Source organism: Moschus berezovskii, chromosome 6, assembly GCF_049115385.1.
Source record: "Moschus berezovskii isolate FMDL1 chromosome 6, NW_MosBer_1.0, whole genome shotgun sequence".
Taxonomy (NCBI): domain Eukaryota; kingdom Metazoa; phylum Chordata; class Mammalia; order Artiodactyla; family Moschidae; genus Moschus; species Moschus berezovskii.
Window position 1 is genome coordinate 27,391,537 of NC_142465.1, and position 20,867 is coordinate 27,412,403.

Consider the following 20,867-nt stretch of genomic DNA (forward strand, 5'->3'; position numbering starts at 1 on the left):
GCGACTGAGCGACTGAACTGAACTTAAAGATATGCGTGGGGAGGAGTGCATTTGTTAAAGGAGATAGTGCTAGTAAAGGTGCTGGCCAACTGCTGCAACTAAACCTGGGAGCAGGTTGGATGAATCCCGGCCCCGCACCCCACGCTGCCGCGCACCCCCCACCCCGGCACTTGGGCTCCTTCCGGCGGAGACTACATTTCCCAGAGTGCCCCGCGGGCCAGGAAGGCGCGTGGAGTTGTGCCGCCTGGGTCCGGGACTGAGGCAAGATGGCGGGTTCGCGGTGAGCGGCCGTCCAGGTAACCGCTGCCCTCTTCCTTTCCCGTCTATGGCTCCCTGGAAGCTCGGCGGGCCCAGAACGCTTATTGGCAAGTGTCGAGGTCCCCTACCTCCTATCCTGCGGCAGGATAAAGCCTCTGGCATTACCAGACTCTGTCTGGCAGAATGGCCGGCGTGTGTCCTCGCGCTGCCTCTGGGAGCTGCGCTCCAGGTGAAAGGTGCTAGTTCTGGTAGCCTGTGTCTCAAACCTCCGTCCCTCTCAGGCTCCCTGCAACCCTGTATTTCTTCAGGGTTGAATTCCAGGCCAAGGGGTATACCCCCTGAATTCTCTCTTTGAGGTAAATAATCTGATCCCTGGGTTTCAGACAGAATGTCGTTTAAAATGTTCTGTTCCTCAGTTCGTGGTCAGAAGATACTGGTTTGTGTTTCATCCATACCACCTATTAAGCAGCAGTAAAGTCTGCGGACAAACCATTTGACTTCTTTGAGCCTAGGTTCTTAATTTTTAAAGTGGAGATGCCTACTTCTGCACTTGTGAAAGAGCATATAAGGTATAGAAAAATGGGTTGTAAACTATAGAAAGGAACTCAGGGATGTCAGTGCTAAAGTACTGACAGTGCAAGGAGTCAGCTGCATAGTTTAGCAACTAAGACTGATAAAATACGATTTTATCCCTGTGCGGGGCTGGGGGTGTGGGGAATGGTCATCGAATAGTCAGTTGAAAACGAGTGATGTATGTCATTTATTCACAGCAGCCTGGAGTTGTTTTCCCCGATTTTACCGTGGAAGGAACTGAGAGGATTGCTTAATGACTTGCCCAATCTTTCCCAGTTTGACTCTGAAGCTCTTGGAAGCAATTTATTTAAATTTTGTACTTTAATTTCTTCATGAGTCAAAATAAAGATACTTCTCATGATTAATATGAGAGTAAAATGAATGGTAGTGAAAGCACCTTGATAAGGTAGAAATCTCATACATATATAAGAGGGTGGAAATTTTATTTGGGGCTTTGGGATAGGATGTTTATGTGTGTTTCTCTTCAGTCAATATTTAATAAGCCATCGCTGGGTCTTCTTGTTTTAATATTTCATTTAATCAGAAACAGAATACCATTTTAAGAGATGTAATAAGGTCTTGTGTATGGTACCTGGGAAGTTGAGCACAGATGCATTAGCTTTATGAAAGGAGACTGCTCTGTATAGCATGTGTGATTGACTGTTTCTAAGAGTAATTACACATTGGCTGTGCACTCATTGAATGGAAATAACTCTACCAGGTGTTGAGAAGTTTGCATGTGAGAGGAGTAGTAATGCACGTAGTTCTGGGATTTCTGATGCTGTTGCTCTTTGTCCTGTATTGCCTGGAAACAGAAAGTTGTTTAAAAAGTTTTGTGTTAGTGTCTATAGTTTTAGGTAGTGATCCTATTTTGTGGCGTTCAGTGTGTTGTGTTGCTTCAGTTTATCATAGGTAGCACTGATTTTTCTTTCTCTCTCAAGCAGGGGTGAAGATTGTTATATCTAGAAGCAGATTTTAAAAGCAGTTTCGCTTCAGATCATCTTTATAGCACCTGATAAGCATTTTTATTCACCATGGCATTAGCAGCAGTAAAATGGGCAGTATCAAGCAGAACTATCTTGAAACATTTATTTCCAATTCAAAGTAAGTTGGGTTTTTTTTTTTAATGTTTAAGAGATTTTAAACTTTTTCAAATATTATCATAATATGTGTTCACTGAAGAAAATTTACAGTGTTTGGGTATTGTATATGCTTGCTTTTGTATAGGAGGCATATATATTCCACCTATTGTATGATGTGAAAAGATCCTTGTATAGAAAAGGGTGTATGTCAGACAGTATCTATTTTATGATCTAATTTGTGCATTTGAAAGTATATGTATATAGACATTTGACCCGTATATGTATATAGACATTTATAAATGAAAAGTAAAAGATGTGACCAAGTAAGTTATCTTTGTAGACCACAAGTGGGATTTAACTGAGGCCAAGTGAAGACTAATAAAGAGGAACTTTTTCTGGTTTGAATTACTTATGTTTTCACATACCGCTTTTTTAAAAAGTACTCATTTACTTATTTATTTGGCTGTGCTGGGTCTTTGTTGCTGCTCAGGCTTTTTCTCTAGTTGCAGAGACCGGGGGCTACTGTTTGTTCAGTGCTTCTTATTGAGGTGGCTTTTCTTGCTGTGGAGCAAGGGTTCTAGGGCACTCGGGCTTCAGTAGTTGTGGCTCCTGGGCTCTAGAACACCGGCTCAATAGTTGTGGCGCTGGTGTTTAGTTGCTCCCTGGCAGGTGGGGTCTTCCCTGACCAGGGATTGAACCCATGTCTCCTGTATTGGCAGGCAAATTCTTATCACTGAGCCACCATGGAAGTCCTCACATACTACTTTTTCGGCAGTTCTTAAAATTAGCAAAAAAGGGCCAAATGTACAATTACATCTTACAAAGATGATTATTGTTAATATTTTGGTGTATTCTTTTTGTATTTTTTCTACATAATTTTTTAAATTAATTTCTTCTTTTTCTGAAGAAACATAGTGTAATATTTTCTTCAAAGCCTAGTAATACATGTTTGATAGTCAAAACATTGACCTATATAAAAATAAACAGGCAATTAAAATCTCATTTCCTGACCAACCTTCTTTTCTCTTCCCTTTTCCTCTGTTTGTGAACTGCATTCTCCCATTTCTAAAGCAGACATGGTTGGAATGCTACAGTAGGTTTTCTTCTTCATGTTTAGCGAGTCAGCCAACATTTTTACTCATCTCTGCCCAATCTTAATCTCTTTGTTTAAGTTTGCTGTTGACTACCATTTGTAATTGAACATTTCTATTGAGTTAAGAGAAAAAGAATTATTTGAAGACTAAGAGGTAAAAAACTATATAAGTAAAGGTATAATTAAACAGAGGAGGAGATTGCCAAGAGGCTTTAGATATACACTAAAATCAGTGAAAACAAAACTGCAGTCAGCCCTTGATAACCTGGGAGCATTTTTTGTTGTTGTTGAGAACTTGGGGAGAGAGCTCTGCTTCAATTAGTCTCTCTTTTGCCCTGACAGGAACTCAGCCCCAGGGCTGATGGGAAATCAGGCCTAATCAATTTTTACTCAGTCCATGTCCTGAAACAGCAGTTTGTCCTCACTCAGGTTAATCTGAAAACCAGTTAATCTGCCCCTGGCAAAGTTAAAAATGTCTATGTAGACTTCACCAGTTGGGCTATCCCAGAAAATTACTCCATCATCACTCAGTCATCCTAATAATCGTTGACTGCCTAACCTCTTGCATCCTGAAGCCCCTTATTCTACACAGTTTGTATTATTACTGGTGAAGGTAAAATATTATTATTACTGTTGCTATTGATATTTTATACAAAAGGGAAGGATGTTAAGATTAGAGGCGAAGCAAACGGTTATTGGAAAATTCAGTGAGCACAAATAAAAAGGTGTTCCTATTCTACAAAAGGAACATTTAAAAACCTTCTGAAATATATAGTCAGTGTGGAAATTTTACAACTTTTAAGCACCTTAAGTCTTTTGATGTTTACAACTTTGAATTTTACAGTAATTTACTTATCATGTGGTGGTATTCTCTTTTTGAAGATGAAGGAGCATGAGTTCTCTGGCCCTCAGAAACTCAACCAAGTTGCATATCTGATAAATTAGGGCTGAGATCAAAACTGTGTCTTCTCAATATACTTTCTGCTATACTGTCTTTGTTGAAGTAATTTAAGATAATTTAGCATTTGAAAATGAATGGGACTATCAGCTTTTACAGATCATATCATAATGCAATTAAACTGTGTGTGTGTGCATAAATATATACATAAAACAGGAAAAGTCCTTGAGTTGTGGAGAACTGACTCATGGGAGATTCTTTTTGGTATATTGAGTTGCTTTGGATTGATTGATGTTAACTTTGGCATCAGTCCTAACTTCTGATATTTAACCATATCTAGAATTTTTCTCTTGCTAAAATGTCAAATAAGTTTTTTAAGTATTAATTATACAAAAATTAACATTTCAGAGGCAGTTTATCAATCTCTTCTTTTTTATTAAGCGTGATAGGGGATACAGTAATAAGCAGGATGTTCATTTAAGAATTTATTTAGACTCGTAGTTAAAATAGACAACCGTGGAAACTCCCTGGAATAGAAGGTAGAATGTGGTATGTGTCATGAGGGTACAAACAAATGCCTGTGTAAGTGCAGTAGAAACTTTGCAGTTTCTGTTGAACTGAGAGTCTTGTTGTCTTGCGTTTTCCCTCTTGCCTACATAAAAATGGTAAATTCTCTCTGTCCTTCCTCTGCCACCCAACCCTGTTTCTTTCAGCAAGCATGTAGATCACTTAGCTGGTTTGTATTCAGAGAACACAAATGACTTTTAATACTAATCCATACATAGTTAAGAAGATCCCCAACAGTGTCAAACAAGAAAATAAAATACGTGTAAATGATTTTTACATTACCCTCTGATTTGTCTTAATGAATACGCCTCTGTATTAGCACAGATAATGAAAATTAATAAATCTTTTGAAAGATGAGGTTATATTTCTAATTCTTTGTATTTTTGTTATCGTTACATCAATGGAATTGTGGGGTTAGCATTTTGCTGAAGAATCTTTTACGGTCTAGTGAGTTTTGTTAAGGTACTTTTTAATGTATTGGAGTAAGGATTTATATTTAGAACTCTAAGTATCTACAATCCTTGAGGAAGGGAGAGGTATACAAAGATGGAAAATACAACTTTGTTTAGACATCTTTGATACATGTAAATAACTGGTACATTAAAAAAAAAAAAAAGACCGCAAAGATGATATAGCAATGTTGTATGGAGTGTTGGTTGTGGAACATGCAAAATAGATAGCTCTTCTGTGATGGGGGTTGTCGGGCAGGGAGAACTAATTTCATGGAAGAGTAGCATTTGACTTTTGAAAGAGGAGTAGTATTTGAACCAAGTTGGGATGGCATTCCATACTGAGGAGCAACAGACTAGTTGAGAGAAGTTGATCTTTCTCTACAGAGGATTTATTCAGAATTTTTTTTTAACCATACTGAACTACATTTTTCCTTTATATTTAAAAGAATTATCATTTCTCTGAATGTAGAGAAACCTTTTACAAGCCATTAAAAAAATATGGCTTTTGAATTTGCAGGTATTCTTAAAAAAGGAAATGTCAGCATTTTGATTAAGAAAAGTTGATTTTGAACAGTTTATTTTGTATTTTGTCACTTAAACATTCCCCTTTTATGGACTGTGCACTCCAGTTGCACTAAAGTTTTTATTTATTTGACTGTGCTCCCTGACTTGTAGGATCTTAATTCCCTGACTAGGGATCAAACCCAGACCACTGAGTCCTAAATTCTGGACTTCCAGTGAATTCCCAACACTAAAGCTTTATGTTCTTTCTTTCCTCTGATAGTTGGCACTTTTTATTACTTCTCTAAGGAACGCTGTACTCATCCACTAGTAACTCCAATTTACTGCTTCATCCTTCAGAACACCCTAAAGATCATCTCCACTGGAAAAGTGTTCTTGAGCCTGTACTCCTGTTTTGTAACATGTCGGTGTGCCCCTTCTACTCCCAGTTCTTCTGTGCTAACAGGGCTTATCTTTGTATTGGGGTTGTTTGTTTACGTGTCCCTCTCACTGGATTTGAACCTTTTTTGAGGGCAGGATCTTAACTTGCTGAATCCTTAGCTCCAAGTACAGCACTGTTTCATAGTGAATATAGTGAATATTGGTTGAATGGGTATAACTAACTTTACATTTGTGTGAGAACATATGGTCAAATGAACTAAATCCATTTTACTGTTTGGGGTTTTTGCAGATGGAGCCTTATATTGTGTTGGTCACAAATCTACGTATTCTTCTCTTCCAGATGACTATAATTGGTATGTATTGAAATCCAATTGGAAAAAAAAATGAGTCTCTTAGCTCTATCCGAAATGATTGTTTTATTTCTTGTTTTGGTATTTTCTGCTTTCTTTTCTGATTATTCTTTCTTTAATTTTGTTTTTAAAAAATATTTCAGTGATCTTATTTACCCAGTGTCTGGACTTACAAATGTTTTAAATAAAAATTATTTATCATTGTGTTTCAGTAAATATTTCATTTGTTCTAAGACATGTGCTGATAGAAATGCTGTCTTTTCTTCCTGAAGCATTTAGTTTTTTTGAAAAGTTAATTACTTTCATGATTTTCTCTTAAAGTTCATATCTATTAGCTTAAACAATTATTTATCTTATCTCTTGTTGATATTGAATAATCCTCAATTGCAAATATTTAATTTAACCACAAATTATTTGGTACTTATTCAGTTCTAGTCAGTACGCTAAGAACTAAGAATAGCATATGAATGGAATGTTGTCCTTTATAGCAGAGTCCTGTGTCCAGAAGCTACAACATTTTTTTTAAGTTACTTTTTAAAAAAAGTAATTTTATTTAATTATTCATTTTTGGCTATGCTGGGTCTTTGTTGATTTGCCTGGGCATTCTCTAGTTGCAGTGAGCAGGGGCTACTCTTCATTGCTGTGTGCCGGCTTCTCATCTTGGTGGCTTCTCTTGTGGATCACGGGCTCTAGGCCTGGGGGATTCAGTAGTTGGAGCTACGGGGCTCTAGAGCATGTGGGCTTCCGTAGTTGTGGGGCAGCGGGCTTAGTTGCTTCATGGTATGTGGGATCTTCTCGGACCAAGGATCAAACCCCTGTCACCTGCATTGGCAGGCAGATTTTTTTTTATCACTGAAGAGGCAGGAAAGCCCCATGAAGTTGTTTTATTGTGAATTTTAGTAAAAATATATTTTCTTATCTCTTGACAGCAGTTTTAATTGTAAATTTAGTAAGTATTAGGATAGTGATACAATAAGACTAGACAATAGGTGGCACTTTTTGAACCTGAAAAGATTGAATCTTACATGTTTTGCATTATGCCAAGGGCGCTTAGAGAAATGCTGATCTAGAAAAAGTGCTCAGCTGCAATCTTTATGATTGAAAATTCGGGTGGTCCTTTACCTGGAAGATTATATATCTTGCTGCTCTTCAGCTTTAATAACTCAAGTAATCTTACAGCTTTTTGAAGGTTGCTTTTAGATAAGGAAAGGAAGTTCTGTTAATAGTGATGAGTGAACATGAAGATCTCTTCCAAAGGTTTGGAGAGCAAACTAACAAAACAAGTAATTTGAAGGATAATAGATAAAATCATGGGTAATGGGTTTGTTGTGGTAATTAAGTTGACATATTTTATGGGGTGATCTGAATTGTCTCCTGTGATATGGGTACCTCCTTTGCCAGTCCAGTGACAAGGCATTTATTCTTCAGGGATTGGTGATTAACAGATTAGAGCTGTAATACTCATTTTGCCTTGAATACAGTATAATCTGTCTCTGAAACGTTCGTTCTTCTTTTTTTTTAAGCAAAGTAGAGCTTGCTCTGACATCTGATGCCAGGACAATAGTATGCTATCACCCTTCTGTGGACATTCCATATGAACACACAAAAGTATGTATAAGCAAATCCCTTATGATTTTTAATTTGCTGTTGAAAATACACTTCTTTGCAGTGTCCAAAGAGAAAGGAATTGTTTTATTTTCTTTATTTGGTGTTGATTGTCTTTTGGCTTTTTTATTTTACTGTTTTGATTTTTCTCTTCTTTTCCTCTTTCTCTAAAGAGCTTTTTCAGTACACAAAGTGAACCATTTAAACACAATTATGGCATCAATTTTCTTGCCTAAATTTGGCAGATTTCTGACTAGGGATCAAACACACTTAGTATAAATTTTAAAAACATGTTGTCCCATGCTACTGTACATTGCAGTCTAATAAATTATGAAAAGTTTGTATTTTAGAGTGCTGTTTCATAACTTTTATATTGTGTTGGTTCTGATCATCCTTTTAATGTTTGGTGAATTTCTTCCTTTTTATGGTTAGTTTTTTCTAATGGGCCAACATGGGTATAATTTTAAGTGGCCTAGTTTAATTAACGTTTTCTATATTTCTTCAAAAGCGAAGCACTAGGTAAAGGAGGCTTTGTTTTTACTTTAATACAATTTATTTAACTTGACCCAAGTCTTTATTTATTATTTTATGTATGAATTGCTTTATCTTTTTTCTTTAAGCCTTCTTCTTCTATATTTGGTAATGTTTGATTTACTTTTTGAGGAAAAAATACTTAAGTAATTCATCACATGATGCATATAGTGGTAGCTGTTTTTAAAAATCATCATTAAGGCCAGAGTACTTATTTGATAGAACAAATTAATGTTAGTTTGCTATTTTGTATTCTCTTTTTAATTTCATCATTTTATCTGCCTACTTTGTATTCTAGCTAGATATCATAGGCAGTAATTTTGTACCTTTTCTGTTTGATTTCTTTGAACAGTTTAGAAAACAGGTATAAGTCACTGACTTTTGGACTGTAACCTCTGGCTCATACTGTATTGTGTCTTCTCCCATTTTTATTTTGTATTATTTTTCTGGTTATGTGCTTTATTCCTGTGTTAGCAGTTTATACTAAAAAGTCCAAGATTGTGTGGTCTTTTCTCACTATCCAGACTCTCATCTCCATATAGCTCTTCACATTCCTGAATCTGATACTTTTCCTATCTGTCCCAACTCTTAAAACTTCTACATTCTATTAAAACTTGCTATCATTATAAAGTCTCTCAGAACCTTAACTTCTAGAATGTTGCCTTCACTTTCTGACTCTTAACAGAAACGTGGCTGTACCCTGGCCCCATTGCTTCCCTAGCACTCTTAAGTAGTTATGTTTTCTCTCCTAAACCCTTTTATTACCGAGCCTAGAGATAGAATAGGTGTCCCTGTGGTTCTTCACTGTCATATCCAGATCATCTTTCCTCCTCCCTAACGGTTTCTAGCTTTGTGGTTTGGATCATTAGACCATGCTATCTACTTATCTTTTTGTTTTGCTGTCATGCTGCAGTTCACTTCTCATCCTCCCTTCCCCATCCCTCTGTTCTTCCTTGAAGATTTTAAATGTACTTTCACACTCACCAACTCTGTTTGTATCCTAATTCTTTGTTATTTCAGTGTCCGTGTATATGATCTGTCTACTGCCCCAGCCTCTGACTTCTTGCTCTTTTTTTGCTACAGCGGCCCCCACTCCCATGGTTGTTCCCTGCTGCTGTGCTGTGCTGAGTCGCTCAGTGGTGTCCGACTCTTTGTGACCCCGTGGACTGTAGCCTGCCAGGTCCTCGTCCATGGGGATTCTCCAGGCAAGAATACTAGAGCGGGTTGGCTGTTCTCTTCTCCAAAGGGTCTTCCCAACCCAGGGATCGGACCCAGATCTCCCGTATTACAGGTGGATTCTTTATCATCTAAGCTTCCAGGGAAGCCCATGGTAGTTTTCTAGAGAGGTTTTAATCACAAATAATTCTTCCTCCCAATCTAGATGTTTAAGAATTCCCTTAGTGTGCTACCAACTCCTCCTAGTTTCCCAGCTGCAAGAATTATTCATTCCCTCATTAAGACCTCCATCAATTGATGGAGCCATGTTCTTGCAGTCCTTCGCACATCTCATACGTCCTCCTTACCTGGGGTCGATTCCATGGTCGTCGTCATCGCTCCCTCGCATGCATGCCCGTGTCTCTGTTTCTTTTTTTGTTGCCCTTCCTTTGCTGGATCAGTTGTCTCCTCTCTGGTTTCCTCAGTATCTCTCTCTCTAGTCTAGGAGATCACTCCTGTGAGTTCACACATAGTCCCTCTACACAGTGGATTCTCTGCTGTTCTTTAGATACTTAGGAAGCTCCTGCCTCAGGGCCCATGTAGTTACTGCTTCCTCTGCCTGAATGCTTTCCCCCCAGAAATCCTGTAGTTTATTCCCTCTCCTTGAGATCTTTCCTTATTTGTTACCTAGAGAGACCTTCCTTGGCCACTGCATTTAAAGTAGTACCCCTGCCCCTGGAGTCCCTGTTGTCCTTCTTTGCTTTGCTTTTCTCAGTAGTGTTTATCATTTCTGGCACAATGGATGTTTCCTGCTATTCTGTGTGTCTCCCTTCATTAAAATGTAAGCTCCATGAGGACAGGGCCTTGTCTATTTTGTTCTGTTTTTTGCTATATCATCAGCACCTGGAAAACCTTTGTACTTGGTTGGTTCACAATAAATATTTGTTGATTAACTAAATAAATTGGGTCCTCTCCATGATTTTCTGTGTTAAAGCTAAGATACGAATTTGTAGAAGCTTGGAAATTTTTTGTTTCTCAAGTAATTACAGATTGGACTTTATTTACAATAGGAAACATTCTTGAAAATACGTTGTTAAAATATGTTCTTTTTAAATCTAGATTTACAAATTTCACAAAGATAGTATATAGCACTAAATAACTGTATTTAAACATGACTTAACATTTAGATTTGATTTTCTTTTCTCAAGGAAGTAGCTGCAACTCTGTTCTGTGCTGTGCTTAGTTGCTCAGTTGTGTCCAACTCTTTGTGACCCCAAGGACTAACTGTAGCCTGCTGGGCTCCTCTGTCCATGGGGATTCTCTCGGCAAAAATACTGAAGTGGGTTGCCATGCCCTTTCTCCAGGGGCTTTTCCCAACCCAGGAATCAAACTGGGGTCTCCTGCATTGCAGGCGGATTCTTTAACATCTGAGCTACCAGGGAAGCCCAGCTGCAACTCTAGTGGACCCTTTAATTCTCTAGGCCCTAGAAAGCATATTGCATACAAAGATCCTGGTCATATGTAGAAATACCTATTGACTCTGACTTTAAGAAAATTAAAATGATTTATATCCTTGGTTTTCTGGTAATTTGCATTTGCATCTAATGTCAGTTATATTCCAGATATCCAGGTAAAAAAGATCCTTCTTTCTGTTTCGGCCAGGTATAAGTTTTATTAAAACTAAAAATGTTTTTCTAGGATTTCTAGTTTAGGAAAATAAAGATTTTAAACCAGGGACAAAAAAATAATGATTTGGGAAAATAAAGTAAAAAGTATTAGGCAATTCTTGTTAGTGGTTGATTTAGTGGAAAATTTCAAAAGTCAAATTTTAAAAATTCTTAAGAAAAACAAGGAAAACTCAAGATGACAGTTCTAAATTTTTTTTAAAGTTGACATACAATTTAGTTTTTCCTTTTTACTGAAATATTCATGTACCCTTTCTTTGAAATTTGATCAGAGAGATCAAGTGCAACCTAAAAGTCAGTTCTGAGTCTGTGGAGGCTTTTGGTTTAGACTCCAAGGAAGCCATAAATTCTAATGTCTTTTTTCTGTGTGCCTGGGAAAGAAAATGTTTCTAATTATACAAAACAGAGAGAATTTGTGATATATTAGAATTGAGCCTGTTTTGGAATAGGAAGAGAGACAATGAACATTTATTAACTTAAAAATAGCTGATAATATTTAAAATATTTGATCTTTAGTAACAAGTATAGTAACCTAAGAGGCTTCTCAGATGGTTCAGTGGTAAAGAATCCACCTGCTAAGCCGGAGACTCAGCTTTATCCCTAGTTTGGGAAGATCTCTCTGAAGAAGGGAATGGTAATTCATTCCAGTATTGCCTGGGGAATCCTATGGACTGAGGAGCCTGGCAGGCTACAATCCATGGGGTTACAACAAGTCAGGAATGACTTAGCAACTAAAAACAATAACAGCACAATAACCTAAAGGAGAAAAAAACTATAGGCTCTAATCGAGCATTTGCTGGTATCCTTTAGAGCCTAATAGTAACTTGCAAAGACATATTTCACTCTGTGTGTAAGAGATGATCTTATAAAATTACTTTAAATGTTTAAGGAACACTTCTTCTTTTTTTTTTTTTAAATACCATTTTTTCCTGTTTGAGGCCTTAAAAGAAATATTAATAGCTTGTTCAGTCACTCAGTTGTGTCTGACTCTTTGCAACCCCGTGAACTGCAGCATGCCAGGCTTCCCTGTCCTTTACTATCTCCTGGAGTTTGCTTAGTTCCATATCCATTGAGTCAGTAATGCTGTCTAACCATATCATCCTCTGCCGCCGTCTTCTCCTTCTGCCTTTAATCTTTCCCAGCATCAAGGTCTTTTCCAATGAGTCAGTTCTTTGAGTCGGGTGACCAAAGTATTGGAGCTTCAGCTTCCGCATCAGTCCTTCCGATGAATACTCAGGGTTGATTTCCTTGCAGTCCAAGGGATTCTCAGGAGTCTTCTCCAGCATCACAGTTTGAAAGCATCAGTTCTTTGGCTCTTAGACTTCTTTATGGTCCCAACTCTCACATCAAACCTATATTAAGTAGGTAATTACTCCTCAGATTTTACAGAAAGGAAATTAAGAGCTTAAATAGCTTCCAAAGTCACAGAGTTAGTAGTTATTGACCAAAGCCCAAATTCTTAACCTCTTCATTATACTTTCTCCTTATTCCCTCCCACACTAAGGAAGTGGTTCCTTATTTCTACTTAGTCAAATTGTTGTACTTAGTGCTCAGTGGTTAAGTTATGTCTGACATTTTGCAACCCCATGAACTATGGGCTGCCTTGCTCCTCTGTCCATGGGATTTAATACTGGAGTGGGTTGTCATTTCCTTCTCCAGAGGATTTTCTTGACCCAGGGATTGAACTTGCGTCTCCCACATTTCAGACAGATTCTTTACCACTGAGCCATGAAAACTGAAACTATGAAAGCTTTTTATAATCTTAATTTCTCAGGGTCCCTTTTTTAAGATGACCTGTTTATTGTGTATTTTTACCTACTTTGCTTTACTTGTAATGTTTTTATTCCTTCTAAAACTCATTCTGCACTCTATGACAAGGCTCTGACTTGGCTCCTGTTCTATTTTTCACTAATATCTTTGTTATTTTGCATTTCTGTAGTACTTAGTTGAGCCACCATCATGTACTTACAGATTGCCTTTTAAAGTGGCTTTATTTTTTCATGTACGTAAGCTAAATAAATATGAATATATGCTCTAACATTTAATACAGTGGTAGAATGTAGTAGTTGTCATTAATAGTGTATGAATGTAAGAAGACGTCTGTGTTTGAATTGTTTCATTTGTAAATTCAAGGTTTCATTGTGTTGTGATACATATATAAGGTATTTGTAAAGCTTATATATGTTTTCAGTTCATTCGCTTAGTCGTGTCCGACTCTTTGTGACCCCATGGACTGCAGCACGCCAGGCTTCCTTGTCCATCACCAACTCCTGAGCTTGCTCAAACTCATGTCCATCAAGTCGGTGATGCCATCCAACCATCTCATCCTCTGTCGTCCCCTTCTCCTCCTGCCTTCAATCCCTCCCAGCATCAGGGTCTTTTCAGATGAGTCAGTTCTTCACATCAGGTGGCCAAAGTACTGGAGTTTCAGCTTCAGCATCAGTCCTTCCAATGAATATTCAGGACTGATTTCCTTTAGGATGGACTGGTTAGATCACCTTGCGGTCCAAGGGACTCTCAAGAGTCTCCAACACCACATTTCAAAAGCATCAATTCTTCGGCGCTCAGCTTTCTTTATAGTCCAACTCTCACATCCATGCATGACTACTGGAAAAACCATAGCTTTGACTAGATGGACGTTTGTCATCAAAGTAATGTCTCTGCTTTTCAATATACTGTCTAGGTTGGTCATGGCTTTTTTTCCAAGGAGCAAGCGTCTTTTATATATGTTATATATAAATATATATATATATGTTTTATATATATATAACATACATATATGTTATTTTATATGTATATTTTTTATAAAGCTAATATAATGTTACAATCTTGTGTTACATGTCATATCACTTAATATTTAAAATATAGGTAAGCTGACTTTCCAAGGCACTGATTTTTAAGAGCTTTAGTCAGCCACTGTTGCTGATGGGTATATGCTATTTTACTAGTGTTGGGAAGAAATGAGAGTTTTTTTTTTAGTAATTAACGTCTTTGGGGAGAAAAACTACTCAAATTATCATAAAGCATCATTTAATGCCAGTGCAATCACCTAAAATGAAAATATTGAAAATTTTTCCTGTTTCTTTTGGATATAAGAAATATCGTTTTCAATTAAAGGTTTTTCATTGTATCTTACTTTAATGTTAGAGACTGTAGACACTGTAATTTTTTTTTTTTTTTGCCTGAGCCATGTGATATGTGGGATCTCAGCTCCCTGACCAGGGATCAAACTCAGGCCCCCTGCAGTGGAAGCATCGAATTTTAACCACTGGACCATCAGGGAAGTCCTGAGACTATAAACTTTGAAGTTAAAAAGTAAAATGGGCACAATTTATAGTTTTGAGAAATAGAGACTAAAGTAATAATACTTTATTATTGGGGGAAGATAAATTTAATAACTTTATTATTGGAAAGGAAACCCAGAACTTGATGTGAGAAGAAAAATATTTCTGGGGACTTCCCTGATGGTCCAGTGGTTAGGGCTCTGTGCTTCCACTGCGGAGGGCACAGCTTCAATCCCTAGTTGGGGAACTAAGATCCCACATGCCATGCCTGGTGCAGCCAAAACTAAATTCTGATATGCTAACGGATAGTGCAACTCAGTGAAGCTGTTCTGGTGACTTATCTACCCACCTTGAGATACTGTGGTGGTAATTATTTTACCGTCAACTCAATCAGATGCTGGCTGACATTCCTACATGTTGATGTTCCCTGCTGTTTATTTTGTAGCCTATCCCTCGGCCAGATCCAGTGCATAACAATGAAGAAACACATGATCTAGTACTGAAAACCAGATTAGAAGAAAACAGTGAACACTTAGAGCAAGGACCCATGATAGAACAACTCAGTAAAATGTTCTTTACTACTAAGCACCGCTGGTATCCTCGTGGACAGTAAGTACTTTCTTTTCTTTATCTCTCACTGAACCCTAAAGAAATAACACAGCTTTCTTTCTGTTCACAGCCTTCTGAGGTTGCACTTTGCCTGAAGGAGTTAACACCCAGTGTGTTCACCTACTGAATTGTGCTTTTAAATCGACATAAAGTGTAGCTAAAATGAAAGTGTACTTCTTTTCTCCCTTTATTTTAGTGGGAGAGTTTAATCAAAGCTTTCAGGGAATCTTGCAGGGGTTCTTAAAAATTTTTTTCTATTTTGTGATATAGTCATTTAAAGTATTGTTTTTATTCGTTGTCCTTAGGATATTTCTAACTAGATATTTGTGCAAAGTTTTAAATTCATTATAACAAAGCACAGCTCTTCTTTTCCACTCAAAAAAGCCCCTCTCTCCCTTAATAATCTTTCTGTAATAAAATGATATTTCTTCATCAGTTTCCAAGGGAAAAAAATATGATTTTTTTTCTTTTTGCCATTGTAGTGTCTATTTTAAGTTAAAACAATATTTGTTTTTAATTTATTGAAGCATAATTGGCCTCAGTTCAGTCGCTCAGTCGTGTCCAACTCTTTGCGGCCCTTGAACACCCAGGACTGATCTCCTTTACAATGTTATATTAGTTTGAGGTGTACCTCAAACTAGTGATTCAGTATTTTTATAGATTTTACCCCATTTAAAATTAATACAAAGTAATGGCTATATTTTCCTGTGCTGTGAAGTATATCCTTGTTGCTTGTTTATTTTATACATAGTAATTTGTGTTTCTCACACTTCTTCCTTGCGCCTCTCCCTTCTCTCCACTGGTTACCACTAGTTTGTTCTCTCTGTGAGTCAGTTTCTATTTTGTTATATGTGTGTGTGTGCTAAGTCACTTCAGTCGTGACCAGCTCTTTGCAACCCCATGAACTGTAGCCCGCCAGGCTCCTCTGTCCTCCAGGAGATTCTCCAGGCAAGAATACTGGAGTGGGTTGCCATGCCCTCCTCCAGGGAATCTTCCTGACCCAGGGATTGAACCTGCATCTGTCTCCTTCATTGGCAGCTGGGTTCTTTACCACTAGCGCCTCCTGGGAAGCCCATTTTGTTATATACATTTGTTTTATTTTTTAGATTCCACATATAAGTGATAATATAGAGTATTTGTCTTTCTCTGTCTGATTTATTTAACTAAACATAATACTGGAAATTTCCTGGTTGTCCAGTGGTTAGGACTCCATGCTTTCATTGCCGAGGACATGGATTCAATCCCTGATTGGGAACTGAGATCCCACAAGCTGCTGTGTGTAGCAAATAAATATATTACATCTTCTTTATTCATTTATCTCTTGGCTACCATAGTATCTTTCAATTCCTTCACCCATTTTATGTCCCCTTCCTTGGTTTCTCTTTCTTATTCAGTACGCACTTAGTTTATACATGCAGTTTCTATGTTTTCCCCTCTTTGTAAGTTACATTATAGGAAAACAGGTTAGCAAGCCATTTATATAGCCCCATATCTCAGTCACTGCTGTATGCTAAGATTTCTTTCTATGATTCATACCATTGCTCATGTTTTTCTTTTATTTCTTTCCCATCATCGAGATATTTTAGTTGAAGCCCCACCTTAAAATTTTTTTTATAGTGGCTTTCAGTACTTATTTTCTGCATGTTTCATATTGCTGCAGTTTTCTTGTGGTCTTTTGTTCATAACCAAATTGCTGAAGTTAAAAAAGTGTGTTGATTTGTAATTTGAAGAGGAAAGAGTGAAGACAAGAAGACCATTAGGGAGTCTTAAAACATGTAATCTTCAGAGTTTCTATCTAGTACCCCACCTATGTTTAATCTTATTACTGCTAATTAGCTTTGACTGCTAATTAATTTAATCTCCTGGTATGTCTTCTCCCTTCAGGATTACTAGGCACTTTCAGTTCTAAGCAGACTTTAATTAGATGCAGTTGATTATCCCAGTATCTCTCCTAATAAAGAGTTCAACAGAAAAACTCCAGATGCTAGCTTATGTAAGAAAAGTTTTACCTGTAGGCATTGCCATTGTGATGCATCATCTTTCACAATTTTAATGTGTGATTACTGATACTTAACATATTTATTTGGTGTATATATATATAGATAGTTTGGATTAATGGGAGCCATTTTCAAGTGTTGGTTTCTAGATGTTAGAGAACATTTCTTAAATAGAAGGTGGGATTTACAAGGATATTTTGCTAAATATTTCAGTTGTACAGTTATAACAGTTAAAAGAAAGGGACCCATTATGAATTTACTACTTGGGGCTATATAACATCTTTTTAAATAAGTTGTTGAAAGGTATAAAGTACTTGTTTTAAAAATATTTTAAAACAATTCAGAAGTATTTAAAGTATAAAATAAAACTCTTCTTTATACCTACAAATGCTGTATTTCCCGTAGATGAACACTGTTAAACTCTCCCTATATGAATAACCCTATCTCATATTATACCCAGTTCTGTGCTTTTTGAACTCCAATAAAGTAGAACCTTTTCTGAGAGTATAACTGTGTTAAAGAGGCTGCTGCTGCTGCTGCTAAGTCACTTCAGTTGTGTCCGACTTTGTGCGACCCCATAGACGGCAGCCCACCAGGCTCCGCCATCCCTGGGATTCTCCAGGCAAGAACACTGGAGTGGGTTGCCATTTCCTTCTCCAATGTGTGAAAGTGAAAAGTGAAAGTGAAGTCGCTCAGTCGTGTCTGACTAGTAGCGACCCCATGGACTGTAGCCCACCAGGCTCCTCTGTCCATGGGATTTTCTAGGCAAGAGTACTGGAGTGGGGTGCCATTGCCTTCTCCGTTAAAGAGGCTGGACTAACTTAAATCATCTTGTTTCTGCTACTTGCTAGCTAGTTATTCAATCTTGTTATCTGTTGAAGAAAATAGAAATAACAATGCTTAATTTGCTTGGTGGTTTTGAGATAAAATACAATCAAACACCTGGCATACAGTATATGTATGTAGTAGTGTGATAATGATAATTAATATTGTCTCATTGTCTCCGACTCACAGTTTTTCTGTTACTCTTTTTGAAGCATCTTTCTTTTTTTTGACTATGCCATGCAGCTTGTAGGATCTCAGTTCCCTAACCAGGGACTGAACCCAGGCCAGGGCAGTGAAAGCACCAGATCTGACGACTAGACCACCAAAGAACTCCCTGAAGCATCTTTTCTTAAATAGGCTCTTTTGAGGTGTAGTTTACATACTTCAAGTTTACCGGTTTTAAGTTTACAACTTTGTGATTTTTGACAAATGTTTTAAGTGAAATATTCACTAGTTTATGTAAATGTATACATTGTAACAAATGTATACTGCTAGTCGTAAAGAACCCACCTGCTTGTAGGAGATGTTAAGAGACAAGAGTTGGGTTTCTGGGTGGGGAAGATCCCCTGGAGAAGCAAATGGCAATCCACTCCCAATATTCTTGCCTGGAGAATTCCTTGGACGAACAGCCTGATGGGCTACAATCCACAGGGTTGTATAGGGTCGCACAGGGTTGTACTTACAACAGTTAATATGATGCTGATCAGACCACTAATGACTAATTTCAAGATAACTGTCAGAGTTGACTGTACTGTTTTCTGCATGAAGCCCCGTCCCTCTGTCTATAAAAGCCCTTGCCCACCAACTGTCAGTCGGGGGAGTCAGCCTTTGAACAGACAGCAGTACCTACTCACCCTGGGAGCAGCACCCTAATCACCCTCCAAAATAAAGCAAACTTTCCTTTCCACCAACCTTGCCTCCTTACTAGCTTTTGAGATGTGAGTGGCTGAACACGCATTTCGGATAACAGTTATACAACTGTCTTGTGTAGTTATGACATGCTGTACATGCTCAGTATAATATTTAGCATATCACTATTGTTATTCTGTTGTTATTATTACAACTGTTATTTAGTCTCGTTGGACTGTCTTCCTTTGTTTCTACATTTTCTCACTTCTCTGATTAAACTTACTTGTTGGCTAAAGTTTTTCCACAGACAAAAAGCAAGCTGAGGATATGCGCGGAGGGCGGTCAAGGGCCATAAGGTCCTGCTTTGTTTCATAATCACTACCACGATCATAATATAGACTGTTTTCATAACTCCAGAAAGTTCTCTTATGCCTTTTTGCAGTCTGATCCCTCCCTATAATCCTCACCCTTGGCAATTACTTGTCTGCTTTTTATTACTTTCTAGAATTTCATATAAATGGGATTATACAGTACATAACATTCCGTGTCTGACTTATTTCACTACGTACAGTGCTTTTGAGATTCATCCATATTGTTGTGTATAGCAATAGTTTGTCCTTTTTTATTTCTGAATAATATTTCCTTGTACAGATAGACCATAGTTTGTTTATCTGTTAACCAGTTGGACATTTTGGGTTCTTTCCAGTATTTTGGCCGTTTTATTTTTAAAATTAATTTGGGCTGTGCTGCGTCTTCAACACTGCCCGGGCTTTTCTCTAGTTGTGGCAAGTGGAGGTGACTCTCTGGGTGCGGTGCACGGCTTCTCATTGCGTTAGTTTCTCTTGTTGCAGAGCATGGGCTCTGGAGCATGCGAACTTCAGTAGTTGTGGCACAGGGGCTCAGTAGTTGCAGCTCCTGGACTCCAGAGCACAGGCTCAGCGTTGTGAGCATGGGCTTAGTTGCTGCCATAGTATGTGGGATCTTCCTGGATTGGGGATCAAACCTGTGGCCCCTGCATTAGCGGGAGGATTCTTATCCACTGCATCACAAGGGAAGTCCTATTTAAGTTTTAAAAAATTTTATTGGAGTATAGTTGACTTACAGTGTTAGTTCCAGGTGTACAGCAGAGTGAATTTGTGTGTGTGTGTGTATCTCCATTCTTTTTCAGGTTCTTTTCCTGTATAGGTTATTACAGAATATTGAGTAGAGTTTCCTGTGCTCTACAGTGGGTCCTTGTTAATTATCTATTTTGTATATAGTAGTGTATATGTGTTAATCTCAGTCTTCTAATTTATCATTTCTTTCCACCTTTCTCCTTTGGTAACCCTAAGTTTGATCTCAAGGTCTGTGAGTCTGTTTGTTTTGTAAATTAATTCATTTGTATCATTTTGTTGTTGTTGGATTCCACATGTCAGTGACACCATATGATACTTATCTTTCTCTGTCTGACTTAGCATGGTAATCTATTGGTCCATTCATGTTGCTGCAAATGGCATTATTTCATTCTTTTTTTATTGCTGGGTAAAATCCCATTGTATTATATATATGTACCACATCTTCTTTATCTGTTCCTCTGTTGATGGACATTTAGGTCGCTTCTGTGTCTTGACTATTATAAATACACTGCAGTGAACATTGGGATGCATGCATCTTTTTGAATTATGGTTTTCCCTGAATATATACTCAGGAATAGGATTGCTGGATCATATGGTAGTTTTGTTTTTAGTTCTTAAAGGAACGTTCATACTGTTCTCCATAATGGTTGTACCAATTTACCTTCCCACCAACAGTATAGGAGAGTTTCCTTTTCTTCATACCCTCTCCAGCATTTATTGTTTGCAGACTTCTTGGTAATGGCCATTCTGACCGGTGTGACATGATGCCTCATGGTAGTTTTTTGTTTGTTTTTAATTAATTTACTTTTTAATATTTTGACTACACTGGGTCTTTGTTGTGGCATGTGGGCTTTTTGTTGTGGTTTGAAGGCTTTCTTTAATTGAACTACATAGGCTTCTCTTATTGTGGAGCATAGGCTTAGTTGCTCCTCTCCCCGACCAGGGATCAAACCCCTGTCCCTTGTATCCAAAAGTGGATTCTTAGCCACTGGACCATTGGGTAAGTCCCCCTTATAGTTTTGATTTGCATTTCTCT

General features: G+C 37.7%; 1 protein-coding gene across 7 annotated transcripts in view; it reads left to right on the forward strand.

Annotated features, from left to right (window-relative positions):
* Positions 1-153: 153 nt before the first annotated feature.
* Positions 154-20,867, forward strand: part of MRPL42 (mitochondrial ribosomal protein L42) — a 28,779-nt gene continuing 8,065 nt past the window's right edge. Inside the window, exons 1-5 of one of the 7 annotated variants that reach the window (XM_055395713.1) lie at positions 154-296; positions 1,776-1,935; positions 6,116-6,179; positions 7,700-7,784; positions 14,882-15,045. In XM_055395713.1, coding sequence (XP_055251688.1) covers positions 1,866-1,935; positions 6,116-6,179; positions 7,700-7,784; positions 14,882-15,045 — 383 coding nt within the window. In that variant the 5' untranslated portion in view covers positions 154-296; positions 1,776-1,865. Of the gene's footprint in view, positions 615-1,028; positions 1,238-1,772; positions 1,936-6,115; positions 6,180-7,699; positions 7,785-14,881; positions 15,046-20,867 lie in introns of those variants that run through there. The other 6 variants (XM_055395716.2, XM_055395715.2, XM_088836855.1 and 3 more) reach the window with 6 other exon arrangements.